At 36.5% G+C, this 23011-nt stretch overlaps 1 protein-coding gene, 2 non-coding genes and 1 pseudogene across 6 annotated transcripts; 3 read left to right on the plus strand and 1 right to left on the minus strand.

Annotated features, from left to right (window-relative positions):
* The first annotated feature begins 4870 nt into the window (after positions 1-4870).
* On the plus strand, positions 4871-4980 carry LOC144714059 (U5 spliceosomal RNA). The gene has a single exon (XR_013584222.1). It is a non-coding gene; the product is annotated as a U5 spliceosomal RNA (small nuclear RNA).
* LOC144713823 (zinc finger protein VAR3, chloroplastic-like) lies at positions 4880-8699 on the plus strand. 3 transcript variants are annotated; one of them, XM_078588531.1, is made up of 7 exons: positions 4880-5425; positions 5952-6069; positions 7065-7351; positions 7418-7549; positions 7965-8063; positions 8138-8510; positions 8645-8699. In XM_078588531.1, exons 1-6 carry the CDS (start codon positions 5028-5030, stop codon positions 8499-8501), a joined length of 1398 nt encoding a protein of 465 aa, XP_078444657.1. In that variant the 5' UTR covers positions 4880-5027; the 3' UTR covers positions 8502-8510; positions 8645-8699. The 3 variants fall into 3 exon arrangements, with proteins under 3 accessions (XP_078444657.1, XP_078444656.1, XP_078444658.1); XM_078588530.1 differs by having other exon boundaries at positions 8138-8699; XM_078588532.1 differs by lacking the exon at positions 8645-8699 and having other exon boundaries at positions 8134-8304.
* A 2702-nt stretch (positions 8700-11401) lies between these two features.
* LOC144713964 (peroxygenase-like) lies at positions 11402-13590 on the plus strand (annotated as a pseudogene). Its single transcript, XR_013584199.1, has 7 exons — positions 11402-11461; positions 12049-12250; positions 12348-12497; positions 12594-12679; positions 12786-12880; positions 12951-13076; positions 13351-13590. The product of XR_013584199.1 is annotated as a peroxygenase-like (transcript).
* Positions 11987-12059, minus strand: TRNAE-CUC (transfer RNA glutamic acid (anticodon CUC)). Its single transcript has one exon. It is a non-coding gene; the product is annotated as a tRNA-Glu (tRNA).
* Positions 13591-23011: the final 9421 nt, after the last annotated feature.

Genomic DNA, 23011 nt, shown 5'->3' on the forward strand with positions numbered 1-23011 from the left:
AGGCCAATAAAGGTTATTGGGCTGTTAGAGTCGTTAACTAGACTTATATGGCCTAGAGGGTCACACGCAAATAGATTTTTGAACTTTAGAAGATATACTTAAGTTTTGGGGTTTTATGAAAATACCCACTTAATATAAATAGGGGAAGGCCCTAAACAAAATTCACCCATGCCATAGCTGTTTAGGTGCCTTTCCCTTCTCCTCTCTTCCCACACCCCTTCTTCATGCACGATGCGATCGGGACCACGTATCGACGACAATGGAGGTAGAACGGGGCTCGTCAAAAGGAGGAGATCCAACGTGCCAAGGACTACGTGCATACATCTAGAGGCTGCACACTTGGGCAGCCCGGCTCATCTCGTTCCCGGTTCCAAGAAATTACGGATCATTATGATTTCTTCATCCAGATCTAGGTCTCTAGAATCATGCAAAGGTACTTCGTTTTAATAATTTTGTCGATGCTATTCAATTTCACAAAAGTCTTCCACTGCGTATCGTTATGATTTCTTCATCCAGATCTAGGTCTCTAGAATCCAACACTCTTTCTACTAAAGAGCACCCACTATCTATCCTTCGTACCTCCACACTAATGGCTATGAGACTGGGCCATACTCATCATATGAGTGAGGCTAGATAATGTTAGTCTATGTGGTTACTTCGATGTCCTTCTCGAGTATCATATGAATATGAATATTTAGAACACATCCTTATAGACTAGTGATCTACGTATTACGATTTCATCATAATCCACTAAGTCAGATCATGTATTCATGGATTTCATTATAAGCATCACAAAAATTATTATAATAAATATGTTCTGTTAATGAATATGGAACGAGATATGAAATGTGTGATCGGTTTGCTGACCAAATATATTTCCATCACCTTTCAAGAGGATCCATCTCAAAGCACCACAACCATTCTCATCATTTGTCCATGTGATATGAATCTCTAGGAGAAGAGTTCATATTGGTTGACCCTTTTCTGCTTTTGCATCCTTTCTTGATTTATTAAGCGTCATATTTCTTCGTGCTTAATTTCTATTTCCTAGAAACATAAAATAAATACAGATTTTGAGGAAAGTTGACTCCAGACGGATTGACCCCTTTCTCATTCTATACTTTCTATATTTTGAAAAAGGGAATTTTATAAATTCTATTGCATACGCTTAAATCTGACAACATGCTTAAACTTGCATTTAATCACACTATTTTTAAGCTTACCAATATTATTATGAGAAAAAATGAGATCATGGACGGGAAAGATGAAGGAAGAGATATAATAGATAAGAGTGAAGATATGTGAGGATTTTAAGTATACTTTTAAAAAAAAAGAAAAAAAAAAGAGAGGAAAGAGTTCAAGAGAAGATAAGAATATAGGAAAGAAATTGGTAGAATTAGTGAATTATTTGCTATTGATGGCAATCTTGTATTTTCATAACTGGAGTCATTTCATGGATAAAATTTTAAGTTATTTGTTTTTTAGATTAAATTAAAAAGGTTTACTCATATGAGTATCTCTGAGCTTTATCTTTTAATTTACATGATAAAATTACTTGAAAATTTCTTTGGTGAAATATTCATGTGAGTAATCTATTTTAAATCTTACCTTTTTATATATGTACCAATTTTAAGATATTTATTTTTAGCTATATTCAAAAGAGATTTTGATTAGACAAAAACATAATATTTTTTTGCACTTCTGAAATGGAGTGGTAGATATATTCTATGTATTCTATTAGAGAAAGAACATGTCAAAGGATTTATGAGTCACTAGGCTGAGTTGCAAGAAGAACCTCTATCTTGGGCCACTTCTTGCTAATTTGACTCAATAATTGGGCTTTCGGGCTACATCACATGTGCCCTGCCACCTTCCTTGACCGGGATCATATTCTGCCCACATGAATGATGTTGTCTAACCAGGTTGTTTCAAATGCAATGGCATTATTGATTTATGGATCATCATAACTCAATCAATCAGTTCTTCTTACGAATGTGCACCTACCATCTAATTCAAATCTGATCCATGCATGACTTTAGGCCATATCAAGTCAAGTATACTTATAAGTTGAGAATGAAATATGAAAACTCTGATTTAATTTTAAAATTGAATTATGTATTTTTTGAATATGGGTCAATATTTCATCCTAGTTCTCTTGAGTAGATATCACATGGGTCGTTTCTATATAATTTGTTGTTAAATTACAATAATACTTTAGCCAATACAATGCACCTAAATTAACTTATAAATAGTAAGATTATATGTTTGATCATTGTATTAAATGACTTTTCATAGGTCTAATGAGTTTACCTTTTGTGTGTGATGGATGACCAATTTTTTTTTATTTTAGTACCATCTCTGAAAAATAACATGGACTTAGGTGCTTCCACGAGTCAATATACAAAAAATATTATGACATGCGTGGCTTGATGTGAACATAAACAAATTGGCATCCGTATATCTTTAAGGTTAGTCAATATCTATAAGTTTGAAGAGACACAATTAAGTACGTTAACATAATGGGTCCCAACAAGCTGAATTGTAGTAGAGTATTTATTCTGATTGTTTTCAATTTTGAGGAAACAATCTCACGAGGTCACAAATCATTTTCATACTCTTGTTAGACTTTTGTGACCACTTAATTTTTTCTCTTCATAATGTGATATTTAATGGAATCTAATTTTACACCATCATTCTGTGATGAACTTGTACCTATACCTTGGCAACATGCATCAAGATTGTTTTATAGTTATTGATGTGTCCTTTAGTTTATGTTTTACTCGTTTCACTGATAATTTTCAATCTACTTATTTATGTAACACAATCCGACAAGTTCAGGGGCCGAATTACAGCACAAGAATAAAAAACGTGCAACGCAGCAATGAATGATAAACTTTAAAATAACGATTAGTATGCAATTGCCGTCGGATAAGACCTTAGACTCGACAGGATGTTCGAGAGGAAAACTAGGACTGTGAAAGGCTCCCAAATGACGCACGGACCGTCATGAACACGAACGAGGTGAGATGAGCAATCACTGCCTGTAGATGTTTCAACCCCGTCTGACGCGATATTAAACCGACACCAAGAAAGAGAATTCTCTTTCAAAGTTGAAGTGGACAATCCTAAGTAAAGAAATCTCTCCGGCAGAGGAACGATGTCGTTGGCACTAAAGAAAATAATTGTGCTGAAAATTAAAGGGAATTTGGAAGAGAGTGTAGGACTTGAGCAAACAATGGCTTGGATGACAGAACAGCATGTAGAGAGATTCAATGCTATGAAAAGGGTGTCGTCAAGGTTGATTGACCGGCTAGCAACAAGAGAGAGTTATCCCAAATTATGTGCGATAATTCCGTGGATTAAAGAGAGATAGTCCGACAGCTGCGTCCAAGATAGAGAAGTTTAAAGCAATCTGCTACAATATTTAGAGAGCAGGTTGAGAATTCAACACTGATTCGAAGATCAGAGTGTCCACGGTATGTTTCAAGATGAAAGGCCAACTCCACGGCCGTGCCAATCGCAGAGAGAGTTGGAGATCTGAGCGGGTAGTCGACCACCTGGATCGTGATTCAGAACCGTAGAAATCAAACGTCGACATGCACCATTAGCGTCAACCTGAGAGTTATCCGCGGTAGACCTCTAGCGTCAACCCACGATAACAAAACAACACAATTTTCTTCATAGAGGTAGTCCTCTAGACGTATGGCGACGATTCTTCACAAACAATGACTTCCTCCTCGCCTGTAACTGCTCTTTCGACAGATCTAGGTGAGAACCCCACCTGATAGAAAAGAGAAAAGAACAAAGAAACACGATTGTTGTTGTCAATTGCTAATCTGTTCTCCATTAAGGGATTCCCCTCTTTATATAGGTGGATGCCTTAATGGGCCATTAGGGGAAAGGTCCATGTGAGAGACCTTCCCCTGATGGACCAATTAAAGAAAATCACATCAGAATAAAAACATAGGCCTAAACAGGTGGCCCCCTTTGGAAGTCCTTACACATAAAGAAATCAGTAGTCTGTACTTGAAGGTAGGGTTCTTCGCGTCAGCTCGGGCGTCATGTCGCGGTTGATATCGAGCTTGAATAGGAGCTCCTCGATGGTCCTCCATCACTTATTGTTTACATAATAAATAAATAAAAAACACAAATCTTGAGTGTGTGTCTTTAATCTTATGATATAACTAAGACCAATAATTTTGCTGCAATTACCTTGATTTACGGACTTACAAATAAACTTGCTTTTTGTAAATTTAAACAGTAAAATTTAAAAATTATTAGTATTCAATAAACAGGAAAAATAAAGTTACAAAAATACACATATACTGAACGAAGATCCCTTTCCAGATGGCTAGCATTTTCAAACTTTTGCAGTTTGGCTGCATTATTGGTTAACAATATAGAGAACAGAGCACGTAATCCAAAAATAGTACTTGCATAATGGATTGACAAAAAATCATTTATTTGAAAGGAGCAAACGAAAATGTGATGTGCTAACAGTTTTACAAATAAAACACACTTTTTTTTTAACTGGACTTCAACAATGCACCCATTTTTGGTTTTCATTCCATCTGATATTTAAATTACAAATATTAGGACTGTAAACACAACCTGAAAGAATATTTACTCTATTTTGTTATCCAACAGTTATAATTGGAAATCATACTAAATTTTCTTACACATACTGCCCGACTTCGACGAAAGCGATTCAACTTAAAAAATGAAAAAAATTATCGTCGGCAGATCAGTTTCTCCCAGGCATCTCCGGCACAAGCATATCAGAAGCCTGTTTAATCCCATATTGGAAATCGCAAGATTAGCATTTTCGTCGAGCTATAAAACCAGACTCGTAATACAACTCGAAGCATGCAGTCGCGTGGTGAGCACAGAGCGAACTATTCTTTCGCCTTTTACTAAAGAATACCGTGTGTGCGCCACATCAAGCGTCATACACCAAATTTTATAGGGAGTCCACTCGCAAGAGAAGGAATTCCCAACAAATATATCACTAAACTTGGTCAGGAACTATGATAGTATTCTTTACGATGTCGAAATACCGTTTGTACTCTTCCCTATTGCAGTGTTCCAGAGGAAGAGGAAGAAGCTTCTCGATCCCATCAGCGGACGACTCTCTCAATCCCCGCCTGGCGTACATCTGCCGGGAGCTCGAAGGCCGCTCGCCGTTCGAACCCTCGCGCGGCGCCGGCGAGGGTGGGTTGGAGAAGAAGCGCGAGAGGCGGCTCGAGGAGAGCGACAGAGAGGAGGAAGGGCAGCCCCATCGATGGCCGGAATGGACGGACTTGGTGGAGGCGCTCTCGCGGAACGGCTATCTCGACCGATCCGACCATCCCGCCTCTTCCAAGCGCTCCAATCGCGTCCGGACGGCGTGCCTCGACTACGCCAGAGACCGATCGGAGCTCATCAGGTCTGCGCATTTCCCCCGAAAATCTTGTATTTCTCTGAATCTCCGCTTGCTTTGATCCGCGAAATGATTCCTGTTTTTCCGACCTCCGATCGATGACGATGATTGCTTTTCATGTTTTTTTTTCCTTCCGTTTTTAGGGTTTAGTGTTCATCGTCGGATGCGACGATGACGAGTGCCGTTGACGATTACTGCTTCTACTTCAACGTCGCCTGGTCGTCAGTTTGAAAACGTTCTGTCTTCGTTGACGTGACGTTGGTGTTTACTGTTGAAGCGGACGAATCGTCATCGTCTCCGTCATTGATCCTCTCCATGATGATGATGCCTATGACGAAATTGTCATCATCTTACGGTGACGATCCTGATTTTGATTTAGATTCTTCATCACCTCTTTGTTAACCTTGTTCATGAGTCTGGTAGGATGATGATGACGATAATGAAATCGCCGCAGTCGCTCAAGCTGCTGACGATGACGATTGACGGGTTCTTGGATGAGTATGATGACTTTGCAGTTCTAATCAATTGGTAGGTATCTTTCGAGGGAAGATATCCACCTGCTCGCTGGTGCCGGCTGCCCCAGCTCAGACCGCAAGGTCACCAACTCTGCCAAGCGGTTGAGAGCTTATGTGGGTATAAATGAAGGGAAGGTAACATCCGATTCTCTCCCTCTCTCTCTCTCTCTCTAGCAACTAGTGTTTGCAGATGGGGAGCTCTCTGCATCCCGTTCTGTTCTGGCCGCAGGGTCCATGCGCAGTGTGTCCCTAAACCCTAAACCCTAAAAGCTATAACTTTTAGCCCAGTGGGCAAGCGCTTGAATCGAACATTGTATCTGACTGGTGGCCATGGTGGCCAGTTCAAATCTCAGAAGCAATAACCACTTCGGCCATAAATAGGCCAGCGGCAGGTGCAGTAGGGGAGTACAACATCTTGCTTAAAAATAGTCCTCTTGCTATCAGCTACTGTTTTTAGCAGTTGGCCATAGATGCGGTCGTTCTGTTCTTTTTGTGTGAATTTGTGTGAATTGTTCGTTCTGTTTGGTTTCTGAACAGAACAAAAACGAATTCGGACAGAACATCGCACAGATCCGTGTGCGGTTCTTTTGTTCGCTTTGTGCAAATTTTGTTCCAGTTTTGTGCGAATTTGTGCTAATGTGCGAATTTTGTTCATTTTTGAAAAAAAGAACAGAACAAAGAACAAGGGCCTGTGCGGTTCTTTTGTGCGAATTTTTTGTTCGTTTCAAATGAACAGAACCACCATGTCTAGTTGGCCAGCACTTGAATCCAACTAAATTTTTGCAAAAATATTGGTTGACTTTGTCGGATGTCGCTGACTGCCTGTGACATGTTGTCATCTCCAATGTTAATGATAGCTGATGACACTGATGTGACCTTATTCGTTTTTCTCGTGTACAATGTTGAGTCCTTACTTTGGAATGGGATGAATACCTGTCCAGTATCCTAGACAGAACGTGACGCCTTTGGGTCTCCTTTGGGTTACCTGGTGTCCCATCCACTGGAGACATGTCCCACTTCCTGTCTGCCAGGTCCCAACGCCATTTGGGACAAGCCTCAGCCAGACTTGTCCCCTGTCAAGGACTTATCAAACATTACTTGCAATTAATCATTCCTCAATTCAATCACAGGTATGCAGCTCCTGTCGCCTCCGGGGAAGCTGTGAGAGAGCATATCTTGGTGCTCGCGATGAAGAGAAAGGGAGGACTGTCGATGTGATGCGCATCTTGTTGACTCTTGGACTTGACTTGGAGACTGAGAATCCAGTGGATCAGCCATTCCTGAAGAAACCCGTTGAAGACTCTGCAAGAAGGATGCTTCGAGGAATGGTGGAGCTGGGCATGAAGGGGACGAGCTCTCCTGAAACCAGAGCAGAACCCAATGTCCTTATGAAGCAGGGAGACTGGACTTGCCCCAAGTCAGTAAATTTAAAACTTTGCGGGTAATTCACCTTTCATGGTTTTCATTCTTTACGACTCTGCAGATGTGGGTTCCTGAATTTCGCAAAGAATGTCAAGTGCCTGCGGTGCGACGTGGTGTCAGAGGCGAAAATAAGGAGGTTCAAGGAAGAGTTTGAGCACCTTCCCCTCAAGAAGGGGGACTGGATATGCCTCAAGTGGGTTTCCTTCATCTTCCTGTCTGTTTGGATTAGGTTTTGCCGTCACCACTGATGAGAATGATGTGGTTACCGCTTTGTCAGGTGACCACCTTAAATCACTTTTCAAAAAAAAAAAACCACTGATGAGAATGATGATGGCTCGTTTTTGTCAAGATGGCAAAGATGAGCGTGAAGTCGTCCATGTCAGTGAGTTTTTAATGGAAGGCGATGAAGGCTCATCATTGTCCTCTCTCTATCCTCAAATTTTTCTCTTTCAGATGACTAGGATGATGCTAAGCCATCCTCATCATTTGTATATGGCTAAGATGACAAAGGCACTGGCCATTCTGTCCTCGCCTTTGGTACGCAAGAACAAGGACGACTCATCATCGTCCTTTATCATCACAAAAAATCATTATCTGTGAAATTTTAGGTGCAATTTCTTGAACTTCGCCAAGAACACGAGATGTCTGCAGTGCGAGGAGAAACCCACAGGCAGGCAGCTCAACCCAGGGGAGTGGGAATGTGCCTCGTAAGTCGACTACTTAACGACAAAAGCTGATTGCTTTAGGGGCCTTTAGAATTTATACTGGGGGTGCAAGACAGGTGCAACTACGTCAACTTTCGGAAGAATGAGTACTGCTTAAAGTGCAGCTGGAAGCGCCCGAAGGCGGCGGCTGCGGCGGCGACGGGTGTCGCTACCGAAGTAGCCGTTTCAGGAGAGCCATCAGCTCTGGCCAGTTATGGTCGCCGCAGCACGTCAAGGATATCTTTTGTGCAGGATGTTCTGCCATCTCAGTCAGTCGCGGCACAGGAACAAGGCGAGGAATTACTGCAAGAGGAGAAGAGTTCGTCTGCTTCGTCAATGGGTTCTATCTTTTCTGGGCTTGATGGGTCTTCCGACGAGGACGACATGGCCGGATGGTTTGGGCCTCCGGCTAAAGATACTGCTCAGGCTTACCGGAGGTAGAAACTGGAGGTGAGACGGGATTCGTCGTTTCTTCGTGGTCATAACAATCACTTCAAGCAGTGGAAAGAAAAAAAAATGCTGGAAAATTTCTATTTTTATTTTGTCTGAGATCTTTTATTGGGTTATTTTTGCTGGATTTTCAGGAAGCTTGAAAGTAAATTTATTGATGAATATCATAAGAGAAAAATATTTGTTCTACGTTTCAAAGGATTGAGGTACATGACTTGTTTGTTGCAGCATTGGTTCCAATATCTAGAGCCTAAATTTGTGATGCTTGATCCCATGTCTATCAAACTAGATGATTGTGATTATAAATTAATTGGGTGTATGTCAAAATGCATGTTCCATTGACTTCTGCTCTTTCTCATAACTAATTGGATGTATGTCAAAATGCATGTTCCATTGTTCTACATTTCAAAATGCATCTTCACAAATATTTAAGACTGTAACGCCTGCCCTTAAAACTACAAAATTAAACTCTATGGAATCGTGAAAATTTTCCTTCTTCATTTATTCCTCATTGAGATTTAAAAGGTTTCTTTAGCCGGTGCGATCAAAATGAAGCTTGTATCATTGAGGATTTTGTCTGAGCATCTGATATTCATCTTGACCATCGGTAAACAATTCAATTTTTTTAAAAGGGTCCATCTGATGATGTCCTTTTAAATTTTTATTCCACCAATGACTATTGTACTCTGTTTTATCTGGTGGTTATATTCGTGCTGAAGAATTTGTCTTAATCCCACACGACAAAATGATAAAATGCTGAGGTCAAGATGGCTAATCCAATTTTTATTTCAAAAACCTTAAAAATATCATTTTCAAACCTTATAGAATGAGTCAAGAACCTAAAGCTGAATAAATGACAAATTACTGATATCAGCATGGCCAGTTCAATTTTTATTTAAAAAACATTACAAATATCCTTTAAAAACCTTACAATATAATCCAGGAGCCTAAATTTCTCCTAAAACTGACTAAATGACAAATTGCCCATGCCAACATGCCCAATTCAAGTTTTATTTCAAGAACTTTATAAATTTTACTTTGAAACCTTATTTTTAATAATTCTTCTTTCTAGTCCACCATCCTGCTCCGCTGAGAAGGGAGAGAATCCAAGAAGAAAGAGAGAAGAATGAGGGCCTCTCAAGGAGAGACTTGCTCGGATGTTTCTCAATTTGGAGTGACATGGTTGAGTTAGATGATGATAATAATAGGGGCAAAGAGCTGGTGTGGTTGATGATCAGTGGTGAGCTAGTCCCTTTACACAAACAAGTCAAATAGTTGATTTATCAAGGCATATATTTAATATCTAATTTTTTTACAATATAAATAAATATACTAGTCTCAATAAACTCAATAAAACACATTATAAATGTGTGGACGTTGGAAGAGCTCATTAATTAATAAAAGAATGTACCATTTTATCAATATAGTATCTTTCAAAAAAACTAGGTATAGATATTTTCATACATCTATTGAGATTATACTTATTTTATTAATTCGGATAATATGTATAATTATTTAATTTATTCTAAAGTATTTATCATTTTATAAGACTAATTACGAATATATGACATTTACACCGTAATTTAAAGCAGTCAATTTTCATCCCTTGAAATAATTTTTTACAATTTCAATTATAAATCATATATTTCCATAAATTGATATAATTTCTTATAGATGTATTCTCTAACTAATAATCATAAGCTTCCTTGTTTCCATATTTTAAGTAAGTTAATATTTTTCTCCTAAATGTATTTACTCAATAAAATAGTAATTTAAAGATGATCCAATCCCCATAAAATAAAACTATTAATAGTTCAGAAATAGCTAAGTTAACGTTTAAAAATTTGTTACTCACAGTCATTTATATTCAAAATTTTTATATAATTTTAATTATTTGGCTCTTAAAAAAATAAAATGGGCTAAAGGGGTTGCACTCTGTTGTTCTAGAATGAAACCCAATCTGGACCCATCAGGGCCATCCCAAACCCACCCATACATTCACATCAGCAATACTCATTCTGTGGAGAAAGTTACTATTAATCGTTGATAACTTCAACTTCTTATCTTACCCCTAAACAAGAAAACGAGAAGGCAAGAAGAGTTTCCCTCTTTCATTATTAATTCTCTACTCTATCATCTCCACCGTCATCTATACTCTCTTCTCCCTACAATGCCTTGCCGGTCTGAAACTTCATTCTAAATGGACGGTTACCTACCTTTCTCTTATTGGCTTGCCATTGTTCTACGAATCCCCCGCCAGAATAAACCGGCTCACCCTTTGAGAGATATCCCATTATCTTGCATTCAGTTTTTCTGTTGTTCTTTTGACCAATTACTTGAATGGATTTCAATAGTTTTCTCTCCTCTGGCCGTTTGACGTCTTATTCTCTCCACATCATGCACATCAAACTGGATTCTTATCACGGAGGCTGAGACAGAGTAAGTTTACAAATATGAACTATTCAGGTCTCATATATACTAAAGTAGGTAGACGATATGATAAAATATAGGATACAGTTAAGTATAATGGTCAAATTATATCTATACAATTTATTAAAGTGCTCAGGATTATATCTAGAATTGGATTAAATCTGGTGAGAATTATATCTAGATTAGGATTGAATCCAAGGACATTACACTTAACTCTATACTTACATGAAAGTATAACTTAATGACAATGGGATTTAAGATCAATTAAAAACCCCTCACTTAGTTTTCCTCTCTCTATAGAGGCATAATGATGCAAGAAGAGGGTGACAGTGACAATTGTGACAGCGGTGACGAAGGGGATGACGGCGGTGATGGTGACGGTTGAGTGCACTACCAACAGAGTGTCCAAGGGATAGGCGACAGTGACGACGGTAATGACGGTGATGACGATGATGACGGTAATGACGGTGATGACAGTGACGACGGATCCGACGGTGTCAACGGTGGCGGCGGTGCCGACGGTGACAATAGTGGACGAAGAAATTGTGTTCACATGTTACCACATATAGACCATAACAAAATTCAAATGGAGTATTATAGTTGGAAAAAATTAGGATATAAAGTTTGAAGAAAAGAGAAATTCCAAATAGACTTTGGTCGGATTACTGGGGAGAAGGGTGGGAATTTATTGAATATTTGTACCCTAGGGGGAGTCTATTTTTTAAAAAATTCAAATTGTCTCCATACGTATACACATGGAGAACGGCGGAAATGATTTAGAAAGTTAAAGAAAAGAAATACAAGTCGAACTTTTCTTGACTTATGTCGGCTGGAGTTTCTAGAATGCTCGTACGGAGCCATGATAAAATCGTGTAAGTGGTTAAAAGTTTTAAACAAAATTGGTAGAATTTTTTCTTTTCGTTTATCGATGGATACTTAATTTACAAAGGAGTTCAGCTAGTAAAATAAAATTTAAAGAGATAAAATTTCCGTTGCCGGGATTTTTCAGCTTGTAAAGTAAAATATTAAATAAGTAAAAATTAAAATTCCGTTGCCGGGACTTGAACCCGGGTCTCTCGGGTGAGAGCCGAGTATCCTAACCAACTAGACTACAACGGATTGTTGTTGTTGTGTGACATTTAAAAATTATTTATTTAATTTAAAAATCTTTTTCCTCTGCCTTCGTCTCTCCAATTCTACCATGGCGTCTCAGTCAGTTGAAAAATCCATGGATACGCAGGCCCCCCAGGCGCCCATCACCAAGGAGCGAAAGCTCAACGAAAACCTTCAGAACGAGCTGCAGAACCCATGTACGTTTCGTCATATCTCTCTCTCTCTCTCATAAAGAATCATCTTCTTCTTTTCTTTGTACTTGATACCCTCAACGAGTTTCTCTCTCATCTCCAGATTTAGCGCGGGCACAATCTGCTGTAGACAAGTTTCACCCAACTGGAACTGACGGCCGTGACACTCAAGGCTTGTCTGTTCTTCAACAGCACGCTTCTTTCTTTGATCGCAACAAGGACGGTATCATCTACCCATGGGAGACCTACCAAGGTACAATTCTTTCTGCATCTCTGTTTAAGTTTCCGTCGAATAATTCTAAACAAGATTTATTGGAAGAAATTCGAATGATTTGTAAGGGTTGCTCAGGTTTTCGGGCGATCGGTTCCAGCGTCTTTCCCTCCATCATATTTAGCCTGTTCATCCATTTGGGTCTAAGTTACCCCACTCAGCAGGTGAGTTCTCGCCTTTAATTTTCTTCAACTTTGATGTTAATTTTCAGGCGATCGACATGGTTTTATTAATCCTAGACTCTCTCCGTGAAATGTGTCTTGGGTTTAGGGATGGGTGCCTTCCCCTCTCTTGCCGATATACATCGATAACATCCACCGGGGCAAGCACGGAAGTGATTCCGAAACATACGACACGGAAGGAAGGTTAGTTCTTGCGAGATATGATTATGGTTTCAAAAGACGGTGGTGATAAGTTTTTTGTATTATTTTCTAGATTTGAGCCTTCAAAATTCGAAGCGATATTCAGTAAATACAGTAAGACGATCCCAGACGCCTTGTCGGAGAGCGAGCTCCAGACAATGATCAAGGCAAACCGCAACCTCGGCGACTTCTGTTGATGGTCAGCGCTTTCCGCGTCTCATGGGATTCTTTTTACCATTCTTGTTTTTATGATTTGAAAGATTCGGAAACGATATCTTGATAGGTTCGAGAGATAAGAAACGAGGCTTACGGATTTTTTCCTGAGAAAATGACAAATAAGAGATAAGCTAAAAGACAATACTCTGACGACGTAGGAAGAAGAAAGAAAACATCTGACGATATTTAAGGAAAATATATGATATTTGGAAAAGCAAAAAAGAAACGGGTCAAGATTTTCTTTTACTAATTTTCAGGGTTTTGGGCTACATGGAATGGCGGTTTATTTATAGTCTGGGAAAAGACGAGCAAGGGTTTCTGCACCGGGATACTATCCGCGGAGCCTACGACGGCAGCCTTTTTGAGCAGCTGGAGAAATCCAGGGCTTCCCTCTCCAAGAGAGAATAATTTAAATTCCTTTGCTTCTTTACGAATCTATCATCTTCTCCAATAACATGTATCGCGTGTTATCGACATGAATCTTGTCTCTTGTTCTCTCTCTCTCTCTCTCTCTATCTATCTATCTATCTATCTATCTATCTATCTATCTATCTATCTACCTACCTATCTATCTACCTATCTATCTATCTACCTATCTACCTATCTATCTATCTATTTATCTATCTATCTTTTTGAATCGGGTGAGGGACATGACACTTAGGGTGCTGAATCTAACCCAAGAAGAACCGTTTATCCAAGGATTAGGGTTCGTAGACGGATGGCAAATAGAACGAGACAGAGCTCAATACGCCATTCTTTCTGACCTGGGGAAGGGAAATGGAACTAAACCACAGACCTCTCACCAGTTCGCGGTTCGCTCACGTCTCCAAACTCCGGTCCGTTAGTTTTTTTGAATGATAGTAACTATTTGCAGATTAATCTGCTTGTCGAACTTTTGCCATCATTCGTCGTTTTCCAAGTTTCGTATTTCTCCGCGTCTGTCGCTTTCTCGCTCTTGCGTTACGTTACTGCTCTACCAAAGGCGAGGATCTCGTGCGTCATGAGGAGCAACGACGTATGAAGACAACAGTTAATCTCATAGATAAAAACACTTGTTTTATGTTGTTTCATTGATTATTGTGTTTATATTACGTGGTCCTTTCAAAGATTAACCTGTCCAGTGTTCCAGAGCCGCCGATCCCATTGTGACAGAAAATACTTTCATATGTGCTGCTGTTAGCTCTCTCATGGCTGCTTCCTTCTTCGGTAGGAAATCCATTTTTACCCTCGCGAGGTCGCGTGACCATAACCTAACTCATTTGGGATTCTTTCACAAATGAAGATTATACATACATGGTGACCAGTTATGATAGAAGTTCTATGATAGAGTTGACACACTCCTGTGTATCTTCCGGAGCACAAGACATAACTTAGAAACCAATAGGCTTGAAACTGAACCTATTGATTATGTTAAATAAATCATTAGTAATTAATTTATAAGTTGATATAGTTAATTTATACGAGTGACCAATAAATATTATTAGAGCAGTAAATATAGTTATAAAAATATTAATGGCCGACTAGCGAATCACTCATTCCATATCTCACTCATTGTTCATTAATTAAATGTACTCATTATAATGCAATGTGATCTTTATAATGAGGTCTATGATTAAATGATCCAACTTAATGATTTATTATGAGATCATAATACAAAGATCATTGTCGTTAGACGTATTCCACATAATCCTATTTAAAGAATACTAAAAAATGACATCAAAATATCTAGATAGAATAACATTATCGAGTCTCACTTATGTGATGAATATGACTAGTTCTGTAGCCATTAGTGTGGACACACTAAGAATAGATTGGGGGTTATCTTTCAAGGAAAGAGTTCACTTAATTAATTTTTACAAATCCCTAAATGGTATTATACCAAACTGTGAATCAGGATAATTCGTATCATAGTTTTGCAAGTGGTCCTTAGACGTGAGATGCCAAAAATGTATTGTGTTTGGATCACTTTACTTTGACTATATCCTATGAGTTCCTAAACATGAAATTCTTATGAATCTTAATTCAGGTCCAAAAATGATTTCACAAAGAAAATTGAATGGCCAAGATGGGGTCATCCAGCCTCGGAATAAGAAGAGACAACTCAAAGACAATGATGTCATGAAGTCCTTTGCCAATTAAGCATAATGTCAGTTAATAATTCTTTGATGATCATGGATGCATCAGTATTACCTTGGATGATAAATTAGGGTTTGATAGTTGACCATAACCTAAGCCATCCTAGGAGCATCAAGTAGGTGACAGACTATATATACACACTAACCAATGACGAAGAGTTTCCATGAGTGAGTTGATACACACTCCTTGTATATTCTAGAGCATGAAGTGTAGATTGGCACCCCACATATTGGGAAATCAACCTATCGATTGATTTAAATTTGTCTGTAATTAATTATTATGTATGATTATATATTTAACTAGTTTGGAAGACAAATAAAAGTTATTGGGTGACAAGAGTCATTAACCAAACTGAGACATCGACCTAGTGTTGGGAAATATCAGAGCTTTGATAGACAAGATCTGAACTCAATTTCATAATGCTATATCAAATTAAAAATGGATCTTAAAACCCAGAACACATAAAACTAAATACATTATCTTTTCATGGATTGGATCTGCAAATTCTTGGTTTCTCAAGTAAGAATCTTCAAGCGATTCAGATGTTCAACCTCTAGATGTATCCGCACAATCTTTTGAACAGTGGAAATATGATTTCCTCTCCATCAAGTCCCCAATGGAAGAAACAACTACAGAAGAGGAAGGGGAAGATAAGAAATCTTGGGCCATTCCAACTGACTCTGATGGGTATCAAATGAGGGTACCCATGTCTATTTATAATTTTTGGGGAAAACTGAATAAAAGTCCTTGTCCTTAGGAACAATAAATAAATATCTTTGACATTTGCGTATATCAACCAATGTCCAAAGATGTTGTGTATGTGACCCTCTAGGCAAATGAATTAGTTTGGTTAATAACTTCAATGGCCTAGGAATCCTTATTGGGTCGACCTTATTAATTAACTATATCACATCTAAATTAATTAATCGAGGTTCAATTTAACCCAAATGATTAGTTAAGTTGCTAGCTTGTCGGATGCCATTAGTTATCATGCTTGACAAGATAAAAAGGAGTATGTCAACTCTCTCCTAAAATCTTTACCATAATAATTTATTGTGTATGTATAATCCCTCATCCACATAAGACTTTTGAATGACTTAGGGAATGGTGAATTGTCAAACCCTTGTTGGTCCTTCCAGTTAGCACTCATGCTTGGCGAATTCATCGGAGTATACCTCTGATATTTTTAGTGTCCTAGCGAGGGATTTAAATGCATCATCTCCCTTGAGTAAATATCTTGTAATATGGGGTGTGGATGATCCCATCTCGACCACACAATCACCTTCATGGACTTGTTGCTGTATCTGAGCTAGGATAATTTGAAATCCCTTTAGTAGAGACTCATAGGTAATTGTCAAAATACACTCGTTCATCCACAATGTGACTCTGGTTTCACAGGTTTGAGGACCACTTACACAACCATGGCTTGAATCGACTTGATTGACGATAGGTATAATACCATTCAGGGATTCAAGTGGATAAATTTGATGAACTCTTTTTTCCAAGAACACCCACTATTTGTTCTAAATGTCTCCATACTAATAGTTATTGGATCGGCCATACTCATCATATGAGAGGAACTAGACAATGCTATTATATATTAATATTATGACGTCCTTCTCGAGTATCCTCCAAATAAGAATATTTATAAAACATGTTTAAAAACTAGTGATCTATGTATTATAATCTCACTTAGTCATTGCATGTATTCATGAACTTCAGCTGTAAGCATCATACTTGCATTATAATGAATATATATATTGTATCAATGAATATGGAATGAGACATGGAATGAGCCATTTTCTTGCAGGCCACATATTTCCAACATCTAACGGGTCATACAAAATGGTCTTTTGGACATTAGAAGATACACTAACTGTTTAGGGGTTTTATTAAAAAATTCCCACTCAGTATAAATCAGAGAAGGCACACAAGAAAGAAATTTTCAGCGTTCTACCCTTCTTTTCCCTTCTTTTCCAATCCTGATGCAATTGAGAAGTTGTAACATCAACAATTGAGTAAGAGTGGGACTGATCAAGGTGAAAGAGTAGACTCAACATGCCAAGGATGGGGTGGATACATCTAGAGGCTCAAAAAGTGAGAAACTCAACACATCTCAATGGACAAAGAGAAATCACATATTAGATTAATGCACATGTGACTTGATCAATACGATTTTGAATCTTGTTTTGATTCTATTTTAAGTCTTATGCTGTAGGAATCCCTTTGGATTCATCAGAATCAAGGCGATATAACCTAATATTTATTAACTAGACTGATACACATGACTATGGAGTCACAACCATGACATTTATACATGTTCATGGATATACTCAAAATTATAAGAGATTTCATGAAAATATCTGAAACAATATAAAGAGGCTTGGGCACCTCTCGTTTCTTCTCTCTCTCTCTATCAAAAATGATATCCTTCTAGCTTGAGTAGATAGTTTTATGGATTTTGAAATATAGTGTACTTCTAACTTGGTTTTCAATATCTGTTAACAAACAGATATTTCAGATAATCAAATCATGAACTCTGAAATGATCACATACTACCATAATGTAAGCCATACATTTATAAGAGTATAACTGATCATACTTGGAATATGATGCTAGAGACTTAATGATACCACACTAATGAGTAACCAATTAATTATAACACCTAATGGTTCATTGAAGGTTATTGGGACATTAGAGCCACTAACCAAACTGGTACATGCCCCTAGAGGGTCAATCAAAATGGTCTTTTGGATGTCAAAAGCTATACTAAATATTTTCCGGTCTTATGAAAAAGTACAACTTAGTGTAGATAGGGGTAGACATTGAAATAAATTCACACAACAAATAAATTTTCAGGGATCTACCCTTCTTCTTGCTAATGCCCGTTGCTCACCTCTAGTCCTAATACGATAGGGATGATGTAACAATGATAGTGAAGTAAGAATGGGGATCATGTGGATATATCTAGAGGCTGCAAACTTGAGCAGGTAGACACATCTCACTTTAATATTTAAGAAATTACTTATTTAATCCATGCTCAGGTAATGTGATCAAACAATTTGTAGATGATGTTTGCATTATGTTCAAAGTTTTTCGCTACAAGAAGTCACTTTGTTTTGTCCAAATCAAGGCCCTAGATCCCAACACATCTAACTATCAAGAAGAAGAGAACTATTTTATGATAATTATAGAATAAATATAGCTAATTGTGTGGAGATTAGTCTAAAGAAAGTAAAGATGGATGATAGGTGCTCTTCAGGAAAATATGTTTTTGAATGGATCCGTTTGAATCCCTCAATGGTATTATACCTAAATATCAAAAAGACTAATTTATATGATAGTCATGTACGTGGTTTAGATGTGAGACACCAAAGACATATTTTTGATGGACATAAATATTTTAACTGTAATGTATGTGCCCTTCATCACCAGATTCAAACTATTTTTATCTCAGATATACCAAGAAATCCATGAAAGTGATTGAGTGATTGAGATCAATCATCCACCCTTGGTATAATAGAAGATTGACTTGAGATAGAAGATGCATTAGATTCCTTGGCAATGAAGGATTAAAATGAATCTTTGTTATGCCTGCATTTATTAGAGAAGATGTTCCCTAATAATCTTTGTTATGCCTGCATTAAAATGAAGGATTAGGGCTTGATAAATAATCATACCCTAAGCCATTTGGGAGTCTCATGTGGACATAGTTATACATATACTGTAATTAGTGATGGTAAAGGTTCCATGAGAGAGTTCAATCATTATTGTGTATCTACTAGAATGAGGTGTAGCTTGCCACCCCATGAGCTGGAAACATAAGCTATCAATTGGTTTATACTGATCCTTTATTAATCAATATTTAAATTGATATAGTTAAGTAAAAAAGTTACCTAATCAATGTTCTTGGGCCATTAAAACTGTTAACTACACCAATACATGGGCCTAGAGGGTCACATGCAACAGATTTATGTACACTGGTAAATATAATTGAATTATAAGGTCATAATGAAAAGTTTCAGATTAAGTATAAATAAGGTGGCAACCTTTTTTTAATACATCCCAACCTGATCCTGGTACCCCCTTCTTGTCTGCTCCCTTTTTGTAAACACTTCTCTCAATAGAGTGATTTAATATTGATAACATCTACAATAAGAGATCAATAAGTTCAACATGACATCCATCATCATACCTATTGTTTGGATATGTCTAGAAGCTGAGTACAAGAATGGCTTGAACGATCAATCAAATAGTAGAAACATTCCAAAATGGACTGAAAAATTATAAAAAATCAAAATTTTAAATAGTATTTATATCTATATTGTGTCATCTTATTAGTTGAACAAATCAGTTTGTTGAAAAAAATCACAAAGTAATACTAAAATTTTAAGATTGAAGGAAATGAAAAACAATGTCAACATCTATAAGGACCTAATGGTTTGTTCAAGACTGAGAATGATCGCAGCTATAATTACATGAACACCTAGAAAAAGGCACAACTCCTCAAAGTATATATCAAATCTAATTATGAGTGCATACATTTTTTCTTATATCAATATTTTTAAAAAAATTAACTTTTCATAGAAAATATTTTTTTCATGCATATAATGTATCACTTTATTTTATTGAAAGAGACACCAAATATTTTTTCATGAATATTTTATTCAATTCTGAAAAATGTTTAAATAATCAGAGCCTTACGACTATTTTTTTCATCCCAATTTGTTATGATTGTTTGATCTTAATTTTTTTGTCACTAGTCCTTTGAAGTTAGACTTCACTAACATAAAAAAAAGACTATGTATGCTAATTAAAATACGTGCACTTTAGCAAAGAATTCTGGGTTTATTTTGAATGAAGTTTCAAACTAACATGTGCCCAGTAAAGCCATAGACAACAAGTTTGACCTAGATTAAGTGAAAGCTTGGATAAAATCCTTTATCACCATGAAGGACCATATTTTTTACCTTAGACTCATAATGTAAATACATAATTTAGAGCTCCAATCTTAAATTACTTAAATCACATTTATAGATATTTTAACTACTATTGACAAATATTCAGCTCAGTCATAAATTATTTAGCCATCAAATTATGATAGGAATTACCAGTGTATCCACAGTGGATATTTATGTCTACATTTCTTGATTTTTTTTGGAGCGTAAATTGATAGTAATAAATTAATTTTTATTTCATAAATTTGGATAAAAATAATTTCATGATATACCAGTGTTTATCAGATGTGTTTTGAAGAAACATTCTTGGGTAATGGCTTTTACTCATTTCATCGTTTAAGATACTTTACTTAAATGTATTATCACTTAAATGTAATCATGAATAGAAATGTAAAACATTAAATGTATTATCACTTACCCACTTTCTCTGGCATATTTAATTCATTTGAGAGTTTCTTAACTTAAAAATTAATGAATTATTATTTTATTTTTCAAATTTCATAGAGCCATGTTTAGCTCTAATTTTAGGCATAATTTTTTAGCTTCTTGGTGAAAATTGAATTAAAATAGCAAGAAAGAGATCTCACCTTCTGAAGAAATCTTCAAGATGTTTTTGAAATGTTTTCAAATTTATATTTTTTCTAACATGAAATAAGATTTTAGAATTTGGAGTCCGTTTTGTTATCATTATGAACTACAATTCATACTTTAAGCGACATATATCATTGGTGGATATTGTTTACGTATATCATTGATCGATATTGATGTTTTATGATATCAGACCAATCACACCACCATGTTTTAATTAAATTTATTGAAAGAAACATTTATTCATTATTACTCATGTGTGATGTTTATAATGAAGTGAATAGATGCATGTGTGACGTTTAGATATCATAATACAATGATCATTAGTGGTTAAACAGGTATTCTGAATATTTTTATTTTTATGGATAGTTGAGATGGACTTTAAATTATCTAGGCATTTAGGTAAATAGTTCACTTAATCTATATGATTATCTAAATGTTATTTTACTTAAATATTAATCAGGTTGATTCATGTCATGGTTGTATTTTTGATTAATTGACCTGAGACACTAATAAATCTCGTGGATGATCAACCATGTTTTGAGTAGGGCTTACAACTCTCTAACCATGGGGTTTAAATAGTCCTTAGCTCAGATATACTAAGAAGTACACATATGCAATTGAGTGGTTATGATGAGATCGTCCACCCTAGGTATATGAGGAGATTAACTCAAGGAAGAAGATACAGCTTAATCCCTAGCAAGGCTGGTGAGGATATTAGAGAAAGTGTTACACAGTGATCTAGGTTATGCATTAGCACTAACTGAATGAAAGATTAGGATTCAATGATTAACCATCCCTAAGTGTTTTGTGAGTCTCACGCAAATGAAGGATTATACCTATTTGGTAAAATATGACAAACAAGGTTCCATAAGAGAGCTTACAACCCATGGGCTGAAACTTAACCTATTGATCGGGCTAAATAATCCTTGATTAATTAATCTATATGTTGTATTAGTTAATTAATAAGGTTGGTTAAGAAATTTTATTTTGTAATATATCTTTTGTATGAAAAATTATTTATGAGTGTATGTAAGGGGGACTCCTATTTTAAGTGCAAAGGCCAGGCAGATCTGGTTGCCCACTTTATTCTTTCTCTATTTTGTCAACTCATTCCAAAAGTTATAATAGATGGATTCTGGATATCCATAAGGTCTTGAAGAAGAGTTGGTGAAGAATAAGAGGAGATCCACCAATCTTATATTCATTTGGATACTTCTAGAGGGCATGCAAATGAATGTCTTGAAAAATTTCTCCCATGAACTAAGTCAAGAGTGGCAAAAGTATCCCATCAGTGATTTTTAGTAGAGATCAATTTAGCTTGTGCTGCATTAAATTTGCTATTCATGCACCAAATGATAGCCCCATAACCCAATAATCATCGCTCAGAATATTTTTCTAAAAATTTTTGAATTTTAACAAAACAAACAATTGTTACAATATTGAAATGATGCAAGATTGAATATGTTATAGGAGAAAAAAAGAGTGTATTGAGAAATGGTGGAGAAAATGAAAAAACAACTTGTAGTAAAATTTTTGGGAGACTCACTCAATGGCTCATTAAAAATTTCTATTCGTTCTTTTTTATTTTTCTTCATATTTGAATATTTTATTTGTACTTTTTGTGCAATTTTCTCGAGTTAGATTAATATTTTAGATTATGTTCTTAGGTTCTACATATCTTAACCATTGACTAGGTTGACCTTGATTATTGGACCTTGAACAGTTGATCTTGAATAGGTTGACCTTTATTGGGGTGATCAGATTATCCTTTGACTCAGTTGAGATTACCTAGGTTGACCTTGCCATGGTTGACATTGACTAACTCACTAATAAATGTATGATAGGCTAATCAATAATACCAATATGTAGACAACAACTTGATTTCAAATAATAAGAACTGAGGTTAATCAATTAAGTATGATGAATAACGGAATCAACTAACCATATGATCTAACAATGAGTCACCAACATTGATATGATAACACTATACGCAATATAAGTCAATAAGTGAATTATTTTTCTGAGGTACAAATTGTCAAACAATTAAGTGCAAATTTTAGATAAATAAAATTTAATTATGAATGAATGAAAATGTAGAAACTAATCAACACAACTTGAGAAGCAATCATGAAAGGTGACGTCAAGCTTTTTATGGATACAGCTGTGTTAGTGGAAATATGTATCTCAGAATAACCAATAAGATCTTTAGATGCAGTTAGAGAGGCAAATCAGA

Source organism: Wolffia australiana, chromosome 16 (assembly GCF_029677425.1).
Source record: "Wolffia australiana isolate 7733 chromosome 16, ASM2967742v1".
NCBI lineage: Eukaryota > Viridiplantae > Streptophyta > Magnoliopsida > Alismatales > Araceae > Wolffia > Wolffia australiana.

Coding starts and splice junctions, on each gene's coding strand:
- LOC144713823 (XM_078588530.1), top strand. CDS start 5,028: ATGATAGTATTCTTTACGATGTCGAAATACCGTTTGTACTCTTCCCTA. Junction 7,352..7,417: donor GGAGACTGGACTTGCCCCAA/GTCAGTAAATTT, acceptor ACGACTCTGCAG/ATGTGGGTTCCTGAATTTCG. Junction 8,064..8,137: donor GGGGAGTGGGAATGTGCCTC/GTAAGTCGACTA, acceptor GGTGCAAGACAG/GTGCAACTACGTCAACTTTC.